The following is a 19,622-nucleotide window of genomic DNA, read 5'->3' on the forward strand; positions in this document are numbered from 1 at the left end:
AAAAATACCTCCTGATATTTATAAATACAAAAATTATTTTAAATATAACTACTCTGCTTGAGTTCTTACTTATTTTTCCATTTTTGGTAAAAGTATAATAATAAAGAGCATATGCTGAAACAAATTAGGTACACAACAGGGCCTGAAATAATTTCAAAAAATTTTTCTTTTAACTGGATTGCTATTATAAAATAAGAATACATTTTGATTCAGAACTTTTATGAAGAATTTGGGCATTTTATAGCAACATCTGTTTCTACATTTTAATTTCTCTCCTTCCTTTTTTTATAGGTATTTGCATACTTTTTTTTTTTCAAATGAGAAGACCTTTTTGTTTGCCACAAGAAGGCTATTATCCAGAATGTTAATGGGTTTTCAGCTATTAAGATGTAATGATATACCTTAAGTATTTAACTATAAATTTGAAAAATCTCCATGAACAATCTCAGAGGAATACTTAGAATGCACTCCTGGTAAATTGGCTCATTTTCCTGTAATTTACTGGAAGTGCTGATATGAGAGCGGTCCTAATGTGAAAAGTACATTAATCCCTGGAGTTGCATTATATGTATTAAATTATTACTCTCAAAGAATAAAATGTATGAGGCCATTTAGCCTTCATTCACATTTGTTAGTTAGAACCACAGCAGAGAAATAATCACTTATCTTTTGATGCACAAAATTAGAAATGATACATTTAATATATTTTAAAACAAGAGGTACAGTGATGCTCAGTTATGCTTTTGCATAACAATTGCTCTTTTCCCTAACAAGGACTATTCAAGTCTGGAGCAGGATTCTTCTGGCTTTGTGGAAGCCCCTTCCATTCCATGGGTAATTGAAAGATTTTTAGAAACCCATGATGCAGCTTTCTTTGATGCCAGACACAAAGATTCATCTGCCTGCTTGCCATAAGCTTCTCCCACACTGGGGGATCATGTAAGGAGGTAGTCATTTTGAAGGAGCAGTGGCTGCAGGAGCATTTAGGGTCTCGGAATTTTGTCTAATTGTGTTTTTCTTCTTTGGCAGGGGACTGAAGGTTGTGGAACCATAATCTGTGAATCAGAGTGTTTTGTGTGGGTTTTTTTTGGACAGACAGCCATTTACGATTCCGAATGATTAAGGCAGATAGGAAGCCCCTTCTGAGAGTTTAACAAAGCTCTCAACAACCTACACCATGGACACAAAGCTGGACCCTTCTCGAGATGACCTGCCTCTCATGGCCAACACCAGCCACATACTTGTGAAGCACTATGTACTGGATTTAGATGTGGATTTTGACAGTCAAATCATCGATGGCACCTTAGTGCTTTTCTTAGAGTCTGGAAACAGATCCAGGAAAAAGAGTGGTTCCACTGAGGAAGCCTGCCGATCAGAGTCAAATGAAGCCTGCAAATTTAGGAAGCCGGAACCCTGCCATGTTCCTGTGGCAGATACAAGGACCTCCTTGTCTAAAATGGGATACAATGATTTTGCAATTTGTGGTAAAGGTGAAAGAGATACTTCTGGTAAAGATGGTAACCATGACAACCAGGAACAGACTTATGGGATTTCTAGCTCGAAGCACTGCTGTGACACAGGGAATCATGGGAGTGAGAATTTTTTGCTAGTGTTGGACTGCTGTGATTTATCTGTGTTAAAGGTTGAGGAGGTGGATGTTGCTGCTGTGCCAGGTATTGAAAAATTTACAAGGTCTCCCAAGCTCACGGTTGTTTCTGAGCTCAGGAATCAGATTGTACGTGAACTTGTGACTCTGCCTGCCGATCGTTGGAGGGAGCAGTTAGACTGTTATGCTCGGTGCAGCCAGGCTCCTGGCTGTGGGGAACTCCTGTTTGACACTGACACTTGGAGCTTACAGATCAGGAAGACAGGGGCTCAGACAGCTACTGATTTTCCTCACGCCATAAGGATACGGTACAGAACCAAACCCCAGGGGCGATCAGTTACATGGACCTCAGACCAGAGTGGCAGGTAGGTATCTGGCACCCCGCAGCCCCTGCCTGTTGATCTCACGCGCTGGGAGATGAGCCTTTGCAGGAACACCCTCAGACAGGGGACCAACTCTGCAAAGAATGCCTCTCCATCTGTGGCATCACCCAGTCAGCCTCACATCCTTAGACCCACAGTGAAGCAGGAAAATTCCCAAGCATGCTCAGCTCTTAATAGGATTACTTCCCTTAAGTCAGGCTGAAGAGATGACTTTATTCAGTCCCCGTATTTCTGAGTTAGGAGAATTAAAAGGCAAGCCTCATGATTAAATCCCGAGCCTCACCCTCTGTGAAGATCTCTGCTGGCCGCTTGCAGTGCTGTAGATGGGAGGGTACAGACTTCCTCAGAGCTCCCTCATTCCCCTGAGGGAGTGGACTGCTGCCAAGTTGGGTCAGTGTGAAGTGCCTCCACATAGAGCCAGCTCTGCTCTGTGACTTCCTTATGGCACCTGTCTCTTGGCAGCTCTGCCTCCCTGGACTTTATATGCGAACCTCCCAAGCCGTCAAACGGTCTGTTTGTGAGGGTGTGACAGTCCTGCTGACAGTGCGCACTCACCTTGGCCATGAATCGTAGTGTTTGATACCAGGGAGACCCTGGTTTTTAGTGTGGGGAGAAGAAACGGATAGGCATCGATTTCCAGGGCATGTATTTAGGGAGCCATTTGTTCTTTTCTTCCTGCCCTTCCTCTAACAGTTGTTGAGGATTTTGAGAATTTGAGAATTTTAAAATCAAACTTTATAGAGCCCTCAGTATTTTAACTATTTCTTTGTGCTAACGTACTACAAATCAGTATGGCAGTTCCTGCAGAGCTGGGCTGGAGGAACATGGATCTCTGTGAGCTTGCTTAAGCGCCTTCTTTTGTAGCGTTGGACTTCCTTCATGGAGACAGTGGTCTCGGTAAACTGCTTCCATCTCTCTCCAACCACCCCCCAAAAAGCCTTTTAGATTTTTTTAAAACATCAGTTTGACTTTGAGCTCTAATTATCCCATTCCTTGCCTCTAATCTTACCTCCTGCTCTGGTCTCCTGCCCCCGCTTGGAATGAGTTCACTTCCTGTCTTATTTCTGCGGGAGTCTGAGGCAGCCTTTGGGAAATTGCAGGGTTGATACAAACTTACATCAGTACAAAAGCATAGTGATTTATTTGTAGAATAACTTATTGGATATCCTTGGGAGACTAGGAGGGGAAAGAAACAGGTGTTCTTATTGTGACTTCAAAGTTGTTTTGAACTTATTAAAGATGAGTTTTCAATAAGATTTAACTATATCATCTTTGAATACTTAACTAGGAAATTGTAGTTTTTATATTCACAAATACTATTTTTGGAATTGAATAATGGGGAATAAGAAACTGTTGACAGAAGAAATACTTATAAATGGCCTCAAACATGTCTGTCTTCTCAGTGCTCACTGCAGGGAGAGCAGACTTGTGAATTGCATTACATGTAAAGTGTTGACTAGGATGAATAAATGCTGGTTTCCATAAAGAAACTAAAGAGGTCCCTGGGCACAACTGGCTCCTGCAAAGGCTGACTTGGTGAATTGATTCTTGATAAATTCTGATAATTTAATAAAATGCATGATCACAGCAAGAGTTTAAACTGTATCCTTGGAAGTTTGTGGTTATATTTTGTGGTTATATTTTAGCAGAAATGGCATTTATGCAGTTGTACAAGGATAATAAGTTGTTTTGTGTTTTTTTAAATCCTCAAAATATGTTTTTTCTCCCACTGTTTTTTTGGGGGGGATTTTATTTAAGATTATCTTGCATGAATGGCCACCAAACCTTTGTAAATTCTACCACATGCTTAAGAATATATCTAGGTATATACTGATAACTGTTTGGATACGTTAAGGACTTTAAAATGCCCAAGGGATCTCTAATTGCTAGACAGAAATAATTCCTTAGTGATATGAGTGAATAGTAATTATCAGGGTTGCAATGCTTTATGAATATAATTGTGTGAAAATATAAAATTTCACAATTATGTGAAAAATATAACTGGGTGGAGCTTATTTCCTTTAATTAAAACGTAAATAGTTGTTACATTTTTACCTTTGAATGCAGAATACTATCAGTGTACATACCATAAATTCTTAGTCCTAGATGAGAAACTTTTTATTCTTATTTTACAAGTAGGAAAATTGAATAAAGTTACTGAAAGCTCCTAGAAAAATCCATATCTAATTGTAAAGAAGAGCTACATTTCTTACATCTGATCGTTACCATGTCCCTTACTGTATGCAAAGATTTCAATACATTTTAAAAATAAATGAATGATGGTAATTTTCAATAAATTTCTCTTTTAAGCCTATTTTAGACAGAAGCTTAGGTAACCTTTAAATTGGTTTGTTTTCCTTCAAGTTTCATCAGTGGCTTCTCCTCTTCTATCCCCACCACACTCCTTGTCCAGAATAAACTCATATTGTTTTATTCTGTATAAATAAATAATCACTTAGGAGGTCAGAGGAACTCAGGGTGGAATACAAAATGTGACAAAACAATCTCATTACATGTACGTAAGTGTGTGAAACAACCTCACTGAAGGGGGTAGGGATAAAAGATACTGACTTAAATAACGTTGGAAACGTGTGGAATCTATAAAACTAAAGGCAAAGGAAAGTGTACATAATACCGCAGTTGGTAAAGTTGTTTCCCATGGGTCTACAGTTTAACAATTTTGGTATCACTATACATGTATGCGAGAATTGAACAATTAAGTAAATGAATGGCAGATGGTGGGAGCCAGCTTTCTCACTGTTGAAGTGCAAGGTTACAGATGAGGAAGGGGAAGTGGCTAGAAAAATGCATGTGGAAATGGATTAGAACTAGAGACATCACTATGAACTCATATTTAATATAGATATGGATGGTTGCACATGGAAATAAGTATAGGGATGGCGTTTCCAAGGGTTAGCATACACACGTATTTCCTTGCTTGTCAGCTAAACAAGTTAGGAGCATGAACACACACTAGATTCCTGGTCTTGGCTTCTAAGGCCATTCTCCACTAAAGGAACCAGGGCTTCTTGGAGAAATGGGTGGGACTGGGACAAGAAATATACAAGATGAGCCTGGAGCATCTTGTAGTGCCAGAAAACAAGGAAATGCTCCCACAACAGCTACAACCTGCAACTTGGGTGCCTGTCAAAGGTCCAGGGAGCCACATGAAAGAACGCCTAATGGCCAAAGCTGGACAACAAAGTAAAGGAAATAGCTTTGGATAATAATGCAAAGTGTAAAATACATATCTGAGCCCATGCCGATATAGTATTTGACTAAATAAACAAATGGAGGAGAATGGACAAATTCATGGTGCAGAAGAAGTCCAAGTTCTGTAGATATTCTGTCCTCAAGGAAGTGGGGCATCACTCCTCTCTCCTTAGTGTGGCCTACACATGGTGACTTCTTTCCCCAGAGGACAGTGTGGAGAGCGGTGTGTGTGTGTGTGCGCGATTTTACATTGGAGAAACTTGACAAACAGCACCTCAGCGAGGAGATCAAGGGTAACATCAACAGTGATAAGTAATGTTGATAGTATGTGCCCTTGGTGTGATGTGATGAGAAGGTAGCATTGTGATCTTCTTCCCCTAACGCCCTAACCCCAGTCTAACCAAGAGGAAAACATCAGATAAATCCCAATGGCAGGACATTCAACAAAATACCTTACCAGTACTCCTCAAAACTCAAGGTCAACATGAAGAAAGTCTTAAGAAACCCACCACCTAAGGAGATATGATGATTAAAGGTAATGTAGTATCCTGGAACAGAAAAAGGACATTAGAGAAAAACTAAATCTGAATAAAATTTAGCTAATAATAATGTGTCAGTATTAGCTCATCAACTGTGACAAATGTAACATACTAGTAGTATAAGATGTTAATAATAGGGAAAACTGGGTATGGGGTATATGGGAACTCTGTGTATTTTTGTACTTACTAGTAAAAAAATGTAAAACTGTTCCAAAATAAAAAGTTGGTTAAACAAAATAAACTTCAAATTTGGAAAGAAGTTACTATCTTTCCACCCTGAAATCCCCCTTTTGTAAGGGCTGTCCTCCCTTTTCTACCAAGTGTCAGTGTTCTCTGGAGAACTAAAAATACATTTGAAGCTATAAAAGTTGTGTTCCTTCCAATCACTGTCAATAAAATATCTGGAAGTATAAAAGCTACATTTTCCTACTTTGGTTTAGCCATTTGGGGTTGTGGCAGTGCTTGAACTGAAATGCTCTTTCTTGTGTCCATCATTCAGATAACGGCTTTTAGCTGACATTAAAAAATGACCGAAGCAAACACACATAATAATCTGATAGAATTTGGATCTTGGAAACAATGTTTACTTTGTGCCCGTACCCTTTAAAAATATTCTTAAGAACTATTTGAGAACAGAGACAGGGTCAAGAATGTGTAAAGGTACTCTTGCTAAGTTAGAAAGAAGGGGACTTAATATCTTTTTTATTCTAGGTTCTTAGACATATTTAAAAAACACAGCTTTCAAAGATGGTAATCTTTATTCAAAGTTTATGTACTTTCTGCATTTTCCCACATTTTTTTTTTCCATTCCACTGAATGAAATGTTAGTTAAAACCAAAGCATTCTCTCTGGTAACCCGCTCCCTTTTCCCTTAGCGTCATTGAAATAGTTTGTGAAACCAGCCAAATGGTCTAGGAGATCTGGGCTGAAGCTGATGACATCACTGGCCATGAGTTGAGTGGAGGGGAAATTCAGTTAAATGTAGCAAATTTATTTTTAAAACTATAATTATTTGGATCATTGTTAAAGATGAACTGATCAGGAAAATACATTGTAATTTAAAGTAATATTAAAATTTTAAATTTTCTAAATCACTATGATGTTTCTTTGTTTTAGACAAGACCGGTATGAAGTTGGCAAAATACAAAGGAGAGCGATGTTTTTTTCCTATTATATTTATTGCTCAGCTATTGGACCAAGAAAGATGTAGACCTTTGGAGTATTTTTAGTTTGACATCAAAACCAGATGTTAAAACATGTTTTCTCCCCCACTAAAATAGTTTTACTGTTTTAGATCTCACTATAAAGGAAAGTTTTAAAATTAGAAGAATGAGCAGGAGATCTTTCAGAAGAGATTCTAAAATCTAAAAGGAATATTTCTACAATTATTTTTTTTATTTGCTTCCAGAAACCTGTACAAAATTCATGAGAACTGAACTGGAAATACCTATTAATTATATAATATCATTGTATAACTGCAAAAGAGGAATAGGTCTGGAAGGGTTCTACTTTAGCCTCTTTCTCCCCTTGCTGCACATAGAGCCTCCTCTGTTTCCCAGAACCCCATCGAGTCATGGGAGAAAAGACAATAGACTGTCTTAAACAAGTAACCAAAATGGTCAACCAAACAGCAGCAACAACAAAAAGAATAACCAACGTCAACAGAAAATAACAAAACACAGCAAACTATAACCAAAAGTATAATATGTCAAAAAGAACTAGAAGGTGAGAGCCCCAAGACGTGAGTACTCCTCAGAGCCCTGCCGCCAACTAGCTGTGTGACTTCAATAAGTCATTTTACTTCTCTGAAACGTAATTCGCATGAATAAGACGAGAAGGTTCCAGCGGAGGAGCTCCAAATAATTTCCAGATGTAAAATTCTATATTTACAAGGGACTTCCAGATGAAAAATGTTGTCTTTGCTTTTATAAGCAGCTTGCCTATTTTACATCCCAAACAACTCTGGTGAAAAGTGGTCAATTTCTGACTCAAAGCTACTTTTATTCAGTCCAGTCCAGTTTGACTATACAGAAAATCTGAGTCAAAGCAGCTTTCTTCTTTGACCTGCCATACGTTCAGTATGATTGATGAATCCTGGTTTTGGTAATTGTGCCATGAAGTAGAATGATATAAGGAAGGATTTGTGCGCACATGTGTGTGCATGCATGTGTGTGCGCGCACTCAGGAGAGTGAGTCATACTTTTCCTGTTTGGGTAGTCTGGCTCTTGGGTTTTTGTGGCACAAGAAGGTAATAGGGTTGCTCACCTGCAATGGAGACTGTAACGAGTTTAAGGAGATCAGGGAGTCGTATAAAAGGTCAGATGCAGGAAGGAGAACAAATGGAGAGGAATTGGTGGAGACCTGAGGATATTGTAACCCTGGGAAGCCTATATAAGAATGTGACCCTCTGAGCTGTCACCTCTGCGGCCCCCTGGCCTCCAGTGACCAGATCAGTGCCTCACTGGGGGAAAACACCCCATCATTTCACACCCAGGCAACTGGGAACCCCTCACCTCCTACCTGCTTCGCCTGAGCAGCCTGCTCCTCAGTCACTGAATAGTGATAACTAAGTCTGAAAATGGGTGATTTTATGGACAGTAATGGAACTTGAAACATTTTTAAAACTAAAAATAGTCCCCTTTTTACCACAACTGCAAAAGGAAAAATGCATACAGTAGTCAACTGAAGAGAAAGGAAATACATGGTTTGAATCAATCCCCTATGAGTTTTTTGTTTTTTCTTTCATAGATTGCATAGGTCTCAGTCTGCTCAGGCTACTATGACAAAATACCCCCGATGGGGTGGCTTATAAACAAATTTGTTTTCACAGTCCTGCGGGCTGGAAGTCTGAGATCTGGGTGCCAGCATGGTTAGGGTCTGTGAAGGCCCACTTCTGGTTTGTGGACTGCTGACTTCTGGCCGTGTCCTCACAGGGTGGGAGAGGCTGGGAGTTCTGTCAGCCACCTTTATACAGGCACTAATCTCACTAATGGGCACTCTGCCGCGGGACCTAAGCACCTTCCAAAGGCCCCACCTCCTTATACCATCACCTTGGGCATCAGGATTCCAACATTGGAACTAGGGGAACACATTCAGGTCAAAGCAACGTAGTGTGTCTCGTGCTTATTTGACCTCTGCAAACACACAAACATGTAACAAGCCGAGGCAATTGTTATTCCGACAGGTTCTTCCTCACTTTCCTTCTTTAATGGCAGCAAGTCATGGGCCTGCCTCTCAACCCCTTTATTATCCTGTGTGTGTTTTTTATTTTCAGTGTCCTCTTCCCACTCCCACAGCTCCTGGGCAGCTAACTGGGCTCCCCCAGGAGTCTCCCATGAGCCGTGATGTGGGAGTTTTCCTTTGCGTGCTGGAAGGAATTATCCAGTCTGGAAATAATGAAGTTATGAGCAGCAGAGAATTTCCAACTGGCAGGTTTTAGCAACATGGCCGAGGTGCAAGGCTGTGCTGTGCACATTGAATAAACACAGCTGCATTTATTTCAGTGATCACACATCCAGATAACTGTGGAGCATGTTTATAAATGCACATAGATGTTCTTCCCCTCTTGAGGTGTGGAGGGCAGGAACCAGCTCTCCATATAGTTTGCATTTAATGCGTGCATGAGGGGAGCCATCTTTACCCTTAAGTCACCATGCAGAGAGGAATTTTAACCCTCAGTTTTTATGTTTCTAGCATAAAAATGAGTGAATTTGGTGTCATGTTTAAAAGGTAAGTCCTGAGTCAGACACATTTAAATAACTTAGTATTCATTGGCTCAGAAACACACGTTGAATTTTTATTTAAAAATTAATCTGATTTTTTTTTTAAATTCTCACCCAAGGATATCTTTCATTGATTTTTAGAGAGAGTGGGAGAGAGAGGGAAAGATAGAGAGAAACATTGATGTGAGAGAGACACATCAATTGGTTGCCCTGCGCACACCCTGACCAGGTCCCAGGCCGGGGAGGAGCCTGCAACAATGGTATGTGCCCTTGACCAGAATCAAACCCGGGACCTTTCAGTCTGCAGGCCGACGTTCTATCCATTGAGCAAAACCGGCTAGGGCTGAATCTCATTCTTGATAGTTTTGTAAGTTGTTTACGAGACATTAACTTTTGAATGTTGTTCATTTGAGTGCAGATACCAACAACTGTCCAATCATCTGTAATATGTGAAATCTGGATGTGCATATTGTTCCTGTTCACCAGATGCCCCATGGTTTCCTCTGATTGGTTTTGAATTTCTGGTCTTCTTCCAGCTTCTGTACCTCTGAACTTTTTGGGTGCTCTTTGTGCTGTCACCCTGATGAGCAGTTCCTGGTGATCCAACTCACTTGTCGATCCAGAGTCGACCGATGGGCTCCATGGTTTCTAGCTCCATTGATTCCATTTCACGACTTGTTTCTCTTAGTGACTTAACTAAATTGTTTGATATTTGCACTATGTGCATAAAGATATCAAGTTAGAAAAGCTCAGAGGGCCATTGGTTATAAAGTCACTGGCACTTGGTTTGGGCATGTTGGGAAGCGAGGAGTGAAGGTGCAACTGAGAAAGTGGAAAGGCCAGGAAGGGAGTAGGCTGGGAGCACAAGGAGAATCTGCATTTTCAAGAAATTATGCCTAGGGCCTCTCTTGTTATTATTTCCTGATTTATGATCACATTCCAATAAGAAAGTGTTTGAGACTTATATTTATGGGTGTGGCTTTTATATACCTGACTTGATCCACAATTTAAGAGTTATAGGTCTGGAGATCAAATGGGAAGCTAGAAAGAAAATATAGAGTCTTTAGCAGAAAGGATGCCCTGCCATGTAAAGAGGAGGGTGAGAAGAGAGAAAGGTGAGGACAGGGGAGGTTGGAGGTGAGAGCTTCCTGGGGGTCTGGCCAAGTCCCTTGGTGGGAGAGTCAGGTGCCCAGGCACAATGTGGCAGAAAGAGCCTGAGGAGATGACAGGGGAATCAGGACAAAACTCTAGAGCAAATACCTAGAAGTAGACAGTTTTAAAGGGGAAATAATAGAGAATTAGGGAATTAGGAAATAGAGAATTAGAGAATAGAAATTTCTCTAATAATAGAGAAAGGATGGTGATAATGTGCTTTTTAAAAAATCAGCCATATGGAAGGCTCTCTCCCGCATCCCTACCTCTCTATTGGAGTGTGACACCCAGACTCAAATCTGACTGTAACAAAAAACACTACGTTATAATATTACCATTCTTAAACTTTCTGAGATCAGCCTGATTTCAGACACTCAGTCCCATTGTTGGACACTATGCTGTTTGAGGTTAGGAAGTCACTCTCTCTGCCTTCATACAAATGTCCTCAGCCATATGGTGTGTAAAGCCTTTTATATGCAAACTAGTGTCCCGGTGCATGGATTTGTACACATTGAAAGAAAATTAATTAGAAGGTGGCTGGTGGGGCGGGACCGGGCAAGAGGGGCCGGACGTACCTGCAGCCAACCTCCAGTGGTTAAAGGGCGTCTGCGGAGTGAGCAGGGTCCCTCTAGCAGGTGGGGTCCCTCGGCTTGGCCTGCGGGATTTGGGTTGAAACTGGTTCTCCGACATCCCCCGAGGGGTCCTGGATTGTGAGAGGGCAGTTCTTGGATGATGCACCCCGGAATTGGGTTCCCTCCTCTCTGGTTCAGGGTGAGTCACCTGAGAACTGCCACTGCCAAGTCACTGCAGCTCGGCAGCTCCTATGTTGAGCGTCTGCCCCCTGGTGGTCAGTGCATGTCATAGCTACTGGTGGAAGCATCTGCCCCCTGGTGGTCATTGTGTGTCATAGCTACTGGTTGGCCGGTCAGATGGTCGCTTAGCCTTTTATATATATAGTATACACAGGTAGGAGCTCTTCTCCCTGACCTTGCTTGTGACCTTGCTTGTGGTCCTGAGTTTCCTTTCTTATTTAATAACTTCATGACTTATTTTATCACTTGAGCCAGAAACCTGAGAAAATTCGTTATTTCTAGACTTAACAGTTTAAAAGAATAGATATTTACTATTTCACAGTTCTCAGGAATCCAGGGGCAGCCTAGCTGGGTGGTTGTGGCCCAGTATCTCTTACAAGGTTGCATTCTGCTGGGGTGCAAGCATTTCAAGGCTTGACCGGAGCTGGATGGTCCTCTTCCAAACTCACAGGTCTGCCTGTTGCCAGCCTGCACGTCCTTGCTGACTGTGGGCGAAGGTCTCCCTTTCTACCACATGGGCCCTCCATAGGCTCCCAGTGTGTCCTCCGGCCATGGCAGCTGGATTTCCCCCAGAGTCAGTGATGAAGAGAAAGAGAGACAGAGGGAAAAGAACCACTACAGTGGACGTCACAGGTTTTCAAATAACCTAATCTCACAAGTGATACAGACTAACTCTCGTACAGCGTGTGAAGGGACTACACAAGGATGTGAATATAAGGAGGTAGGGCCCATTGGGGACCAACTTGGAAGCTGGCTTCCTCAGAGAGGCCTTTCTTTCCTTTTCCCTCTCCTTCAGTAAATCACTAAGTCCTTCTGATTCCTCCTCTGCGGTGTTTCTCCGATATGACCTCATCTTAAAGCTGATTGCTTATTCTGGGAAGAGGTGTGGAAGCTGATGGGGAAGTCTTGGGGGTCACATGCCTAAGGACACAGGTGAAATGCATATTAATATGCTAGCATGGCCTCCAACCCAACCTTATAGGGAAAGGAAAATAAACCTCTTGGCAAGCTAATATTTTGGGGAGGACTTGTTCCCTGTACAGAGAAGGGGAGACCTGTAACATCAGAGTTATCCTAGGGAAATAAGGTGCTGAGCACAACAGCAAGAGAGTGTAGCTACTCTTAGACTTCGCCTGAGCACCCTAGGACTTAAGACCATAATAAGGACAACTCCCCCTTTGCATGAGGCAGAAAAAGCCTTAGGAGAGCGGTAAGCAAGGGCCTGCCATTTCCCTGTGAGCATCATTAATAAGTTTAACTCCACAAGTCTACTTAGATTGGAAGTGGCTTCTGATAGCTCTTGAACTGAGAAAAACTGTGGGGTCCATTCTGCTTCAGTGAGAAAGCAAGCCTTGATCTCCAGATCTCCTTGTCTGAGGAGGCAAGAGTTATGCCTACCATTTGGCTACTGGGAATACACCTTGTTTCCACTGATAACACTCACTCTTCCTTTTTGGGACCTTCTCTAAGATGGGCTTTTGGGGGAAAAACAAAACACCTAATAGGTAGAATTATTAGAAATAGGCATGCTTGACCCAACCTAGCTGAGTTATTTGAGCTGCTATAGCCTACCTCTCACCACATACCCACCACCACCAGCCCTGCCTGGGAGGAGACAGCTCTGGCAGGCTTCCTCCTCCAACAGCCTGAGGTGGGACAGTTAACTAAGGCTTGTTGAAACTGATGGGAGATTCTGGGTCTTCCATGAAATTTTGTTCTTGGATCTATAAACTTGGAATACAGAATCATAGATTTATGGACCAGAACAGACAATAGAAATCACCAACCTGTGTCCCATCCCCATTTTACATGTGACTCAGAGAGGTCAAGAGACTTACCCACAGTTATTTAATAAGTTGAAAACCCAGGGAGGACTAAAGTTTTCTGAATTCTGATCTTTCCCTACTCCTTGTCAAGCTTGTGAGTTATCACGGACACTTATAGGAAGGGAGACCATACCTGCCTATCTGCCCTACCGCCCACTTTCTGCTCTTATTGTGACCTTCTCTGAATGACCAGGCACCTCACTACCTAGGCTCCCTCGTCTTCTATTTCCTGGTAGGTCTGACCAATTTGGGAGGGTTGGGGTGGCACTGGTGGAAAAATTTAAGAGCAGGAGTTGGCGAGAAACATTTCTTCTCCCTTCCCTTTTCCTTTGGCATCTCCAACAGTGACCAAGCCTCCTCTGGTCCCAGCACCCATTGGACAGCCTCACTGTGACTCTGACTTCTGCCACATGACCCGGCGACATCTAGAAACATCAGCTTCTCCAACCCTAGGAGTCACAGCTACATACTGCTCTGCTTAATCTCTGGGTTGCCTCACTGTCCCCGTTTGGCTTCTCCGCTCTTTTAGCATTAGTATAACCAACTCCCTGTATTAAATTATCTGTTTGTCAAGACCTGGACTGTTCTCTCTTTTCTTGGCTGTACCCTGACTGATAGAGTGGGTCCATCATTCTGTGTGCTCTTGCACATTTTAGAGACACAATACATGTTCATCATAGTGAAGCAAAAAAGTGGATACATTTTCCTGAGACACTTTCCTGATGGTAAGTTTTGTGCTTTCTAAACAGTGGTGTCAAAAGAATCCTTTCCTTTGACCTCATCAGTCTTTTCCATCTCTGTCAGCAGTGACTCAATCATGGAAGACATTGTTCTTGGTGCCCGTGGGTGTGTATATTTTCGTTGCAACAGAATGAGCCCTAATGTCATGCCATTGGTTTCCCAAATTTGCTTTGGTAATGACTACACTTGGCCTTCCTGGTAGTTGTGACCTATGGTCCTGTTTACCCCTGTTCTTGGCCTCCACACAAGGATTCCCACAAGGGCTCCATTTGAGATGGTGGTTTCTAGGATTGGGATATCTGCCCACCAGCACTGGATTTGAGACCACCAGCTTGTTTTTCCAAACATTAATATCTCAGAGATCTCCAAACATATTTTCGGTCCCAGAATATTTTCCAAGTTTTGTAAGAATGTCTCTAAAGCTTTTTTTCTTTTAAAGGCATAAGGTTAGCCTAAGGGGAGGGGCAAGAGTAATACAGATTTTAAGTTGGAAGTCTAGTGTTTAAAACTTGAACCAAAAAATGTTTTTCCCTTAAAACACAACTTTCTTTACATATTTAAGGAATTCATTTGGGAGAAATTATCACTTAGCCATCCCTTGGCAGTTTCAGTTCAAAATGCTTTGAAACTAGTCAACTACAAAGCCTCAAATGTTTTTTCTTTGAAAGTTCAACTTAACCTTCTCTACCATGGAGATGAGAAAAGTGACAACTTACTTTAAAGATTCTCCCCCTTTGTTTCTTTGTCTTTCTTTTGCAGGCCGTGTGTTTATACTATGGGATCTCCCATAAACAACAGGGCCCTTTTTCCATGCCAGGAGCCCCCCGTTGCCATGTCAACATGGCAGGCCACAGTCCGAGCAGCTGCATCTTTTGTTGTTTTAATGAGTGGGGAAAATTCTGCCAAGCCAACACAGCTTCGGGAAGGTACTGTACATGTGTTCTGTGTTCTTTCTGTATTGCACACATGCTGGATCCAGGAACCCAAGACGTGCTATTTTTCGCAACTTTAAAGAGCTCCTTTATTAGTTGGGCTGGAATGAACATGCTAGAAAACATCCTGCCAGAGAAAACAGCAGGGAGGAGGCGGAGCCTGTGGGGAGCCTGGGCATGCATGCGGGCCTCTTCATGCCAGACTTATCAATTCCTAGAGTAATTCAGCAGTTGCTTTGCCCTGGTGGTTTGTGGGCCATAAGTGGGTGGTCTTGGTTGAAGACTTTCTGGGCAGGCAAGTGTGTCATGGAAACACCGTTACTTACAGTTGAGCTGTCTGTGGTTGGGTCATGGAGCCTGCACAGGGGGTTCATTGCACAGGGGGTTCATTACGCCGAGTGATAGGCTGCTGTTGGCGGGCCCACCAGAGCTGTTCGAGTCCAGCTCTGTTCTAAACACCGTTCCCTCAGAGTTCTGAACCAAAGGTGTAAAAGATGGAAGGCGAGTGCTAATGCAGATCAAGGTTCTGTCTGGGAATTATTTGCTTATTGCAATAATTAACTCAGTTGAGAGCCTAAGCATTTTGATGCCAAGTGAAATTTTTATAATTGTAACATTTCTTCATTTTAAATATGGTGTCTCTCACACACCTATAGAAACTTTAAATTTTACAGGAAATTAAAAGTAATAAAATTAAATAATTTTAGAGAAATTGATGGCTAACATTTTGTTTCATTTCCCTCCAGTATTTAAAATCTACACAGATGGTACATATTGTCATTTCAAAATTGCCACATAGCACATAACAGTTTTCTTTTACTTATGGTGTATTTTGAACGTTTCCCAGGTCATTAAGTATTTTTTAAAACTATAATTTTAATGTCTGCATAATATTTTATTGTATGAATATATTATATTTTAACATTTTTGTATTATTAGACATTTTTATTATTTCCAGGTTTTTTCCTGTTATAAATAAAGTTGCATTAAATTCCTGAGGAGGCGTTTAGTATAAAATTAGAATTACTGAGTCAAAAGTTTTCAGCATGGATAAGGCTGTTAGTACATATTTCAAGTTGTTTCCCAGAAAGGCTGTGCCAATTTACAGTTGTACCAATAGTATATTTACATACCCATCAGTAGTTATAAGGTCCCCATTTCCCAGGAATTTCACCCATTTTCTAGGGAAGAAAAGGTCTGTCTTTAACATAGATTACTTCGATTATCAATGGGGTTTTACATGTCCTTATATTTTTCTTAACCATCTTCATTTCCTGACTTTTTATTTCCTTTGCCCATTTTTACAGTGAGGTTTTCAAAAGTTTGTTTTGTCTTTTAATTTAATTGGCTCTTTAAAATATAAAAATGTTTATCTTATCGTATTTATTAAAAGTACTTTTCCCAGTTTTATTTTTATTTTTTTTTATTTTATTTTTTTACTTTATATTTCTTTATTGATTAAGGTGTCACATATTTGTCCTCATCCCCCCATTCCCATCCCACCCCTCTCCCCACGCATGCCCCAATCCCCTGTTGAACTCAACCGTTGGATAGGCTCATATGCATGCACACAGGTCCCTTGGTTGAACTCTCCCCCTCCCTCTACCCTCCCCCTACCTTCCCATATCCTCCCTCTGAGGCCCGATAGTCCGATCGATGCCTCCTTGCTTCTGGTTCTGTTCTTGTTCCTCAGTCTATGTTGTTCATCATTTCCCCTAGATGAGCGAGATCATATGTCACTAGATATATACTAACAAGAACTAAATGTGAGACGAGCAATAATAGTTATGCTGACAGGCAAATGAATCAATCTGTAGCGAGCTTCCCCCTGGATCAACAGTTCTTTTGAGACCCAATTTCAATGTCCAGTAGTTCCTTATGTGTACATGTCAGCCCTGACCCCTCAGCTCTGGATGGTGGACAAATGGTGGTAATGGAGGTCCGACTCCCTCTGGCTTGGTCTCGGCCGAACCCAGGGGCACGGCGTCACCCGGATTAAGGGGCACGTGGCCTCACCCATACCCAAGGGGCGCGTGGCCTCACCCGGGCCTGGGACCCAGCCTCACCCGGATGGATCCAGGGGCGCATGGCCTCACCCGGACCAAGGATCTGGCTTCACCCGTACCCAGGGACGCTTGGCCTCTCCCAGACCCAGGGCCACTTGGGCTCACCCGGGCCTAGGTGCACGAGGCCTCACCCGGATCCAGGGACACATGGTCTCACCCAGACCCAGGAACGTTTGGCCTCTCCCAGACCCAGGGCCATTTGGGCTCACCCGGGCCTAGGTGCACGAGGCCTCACCCGGATCCAGGGACACATGGTCTCACCCGGACCCAGGGACGCTTGGCCTCTCCCAGACCCAGGGCCACTTGGGCTCACCCGGGCCTAGGTGCACGAGGCCTCACCCGGATCCAGGGACACATGGTCTCACCCGGACCCAGGGACGCTTGGCCTCTCCCAGACCCAGGGCCACTTGGGCTCACCCGGGCCTAGGTGTACGAGGCCTCATCCGGATCCAGGGACGCATGGTCTCACCCGGACCCAGGGATGCTTGGCCTCTCCCAGACCCAGGGGCACGTGGCCTCACCCGGGCCTAGGTTCACGAGGCCTCACCCGGATCCAGGGACACATGGTCTCACCCGGACCCAAGGACGCTTGGCCTCTCCCAGACCCAGGGCCACTTGGGCTCACCCGGGCCTAGGTGCACGAGGCCTCACCCGGATCCTGGGACACTTGGTCTCACCCGGACCCAGGGACGCTTGGCCTCTCCCAGACCCAGGGCCACTTGGGCTCACCCGGGCCTAGGTGCACGAGGCCTCACCCGGATCCAGGGACACATGGTCTCACCCGGACCCAGGGACGCTTGGCCTCTCCCAGACCCAGGGCCACTTGGGCTCACCCGGGCCTAGGTGCACGAGGCCTCACCCGGATCCTGGGACACATGGTCTCACCCGGACCCAGGGACGCTTGGCCTCTCCCAGACCCAGGGCCACGTGGGCTCACCCGGGCCTAGGTGCACGAGGCCTCACCCGGATCCTGGGACACATGGTCTCACCCGGACCCAGGGACGCTTGGCCTCTCCCAGACCCAGGGCCACTTGGGCTCACCCGGGCCTAGGTGCACGAGGCCTCACCCGGATCCAGGGACACATGGTCTCACCCGGACCCAGGGACGCTTGGCCTCTCCCAGACCCAGGGCCACTTGGGCTCACCCGGGCCTAGGTGCACGAGGCCTCACCCGGATCCTGGGACACATGGTCTCACCCGGACCCAGGGACGCTTGGCCTCTCCCAGACCCAGGGCCACTTGGGCTCACCCGGGCCTAGGTGCACGCGGCCTCACCCGGATCCAGGGACACATGGTCTCACCCGGACCCAGGGACGCTTGGCTTCTCAGACCCCGGGGCACGTGACCTCACCCAGGCCTAGGTGCACGAGGTCTCACCCGGATCCAGGGACACATGGTCTCGCCTGGACCCAGGGGTGTGTGGTCTCTCCCAGAGCCAGGGGCGCTTGGCCTCGCCCGGGCACGGGATCCAGCGTCATCCGGGTCCAGGGGCACATGGCCTCACCCAGACCCGGAGTCCGGCCTCACCTGGACCCAGGGGCATGTGGCCTCACCTAGACCCAGGGACGTGAGGCCTCACTTATACCCAGAGGCGTGTGACCACACCCTAGCCCAGAGGCGTGCAACCCCACCCGCACCCGGGTCTCAGCGGGGCCCCGTCTTCCCGATCCCAATTCCTGCCGGTCAATCCCCCCTCAGCAATTCCCCTGGCCATCCTTCCAGAGCTCCAGTATGGCTGCTGCAGAACTCGTCGGGCGGCGGCTCGGCGAAGCTCCGGTGCGCCTGGTGCATGGCGGTGGGCCGGTCTGGCGTCGCTGCGTCGGCCCTTGGGTCTGCATCGGTGGCCGGTCGCCGAGCATGCGCACCTGGCCGCTTCCGGGGCGTTGAGATTCTTGACGGACTCGGAGGTCAGCAAGCGCGGAGTCTCCCACCCCATGTCTCATAGGGGCTCGTCTGTCCGTGCTTGGCTGCCAGTGGAGCCGTCCCCTCAGCCGGAGACCTCCGGGGGAACTGCGCCGAGCACGTTCCAGGCCGCTGTTGTATCGCCTGAGCCATAGTTCTTTTGTGTCGCCTGAGCCGTAGTTCTTAAAGTGTGGTCTTTGGGTCACCGGCATCAGCATCATCCCACATACCCCTCTTTTATTCTAGTTGTAGAGCATCTACTCAGCCAGCCCTATGGTGGTCTTGGATGGTGTCTGCTCTGCTCTCTTGTCGTAGTCTCAAAGTTGTTGTGGTAGGCAACAATCAGGCTTCCGCCCTATGCCTCCATCTTGGTCCTCCTTTGTATAGTTAAGTCTTGATTGTTGTTGGTGTCACTGGGGGGGCTCTCTTTGTCTATAAAGGAAGAGTTGCTGTGCAGGAGATTCGTTTATGGGCCGGGTCTTGGTGCAGCAAAGCTTTGGCGCTCACTGAATATTCCTGTTGAATGTGTCCCTTATGCACGTGGTTGAAATCTGGTGTCATCTCCCACAGACCACTAGATGCCCTCGTTTCTGGGTCTCCAATGGGGTGTAGATCAGCTACTGCCTTAGGCACTCAGCAAGGATTACAGCAAAAACTGTAGTTTCTTCCTCCTGTCTGAGTGGCCCTGGAGCAGTCCGACTAGAACAGCAGTTCATCTGGTCCGCTGC

The 19,622-nt window shown here is 44.7% G+C and overlaps 1 protein-coding gene across 1 annotated transcript in view; it reads left to right on the plus strand.

Annotated features, from left to right (window-relative positions):
- Positions 1 to 1,067: 1,067 nt before the first annotated feature.
- Positions 1,068 to 19,622, plus strand: part of LOC129151576 (aminopeptidase O-like) — a 49,377-nt gene continuing 30,822 nt past the window's right edge. The window contains exons 1-2 of the mRNA XM_054726824.1: positions 1,068 to 1,971; positions 14,754 to 14,920. Coding sequence (XP_054582799.1) covers positions 1,178 to 1,971; positions 14,754 to 14,920 — 961 coding nt within the window. The 5' untranslated portion in view covers positions 1,068 to 1,177. The remainder of the gene's footprint in view (positions 1,972 to 14,753; positions 14,921 to 19,622) is intronic.

The sequence above is a fragment of the Eptesicus fuscus genome, chromosome 15, assembly GCF_027574615.1.
Source record: "Eptesicus fuscus isolate TK198812 chromosome 15, DD_ASM_mEF_20220401, whole genome shotgun sequence".
In the NCBI taxonomy this organism is placed as follows: Eukaryota; Metazoa; Chordata; class Mammalia; order Chiroptera; family Vespertilionidae; genus Eptesicus; species Eptesicus fuscus.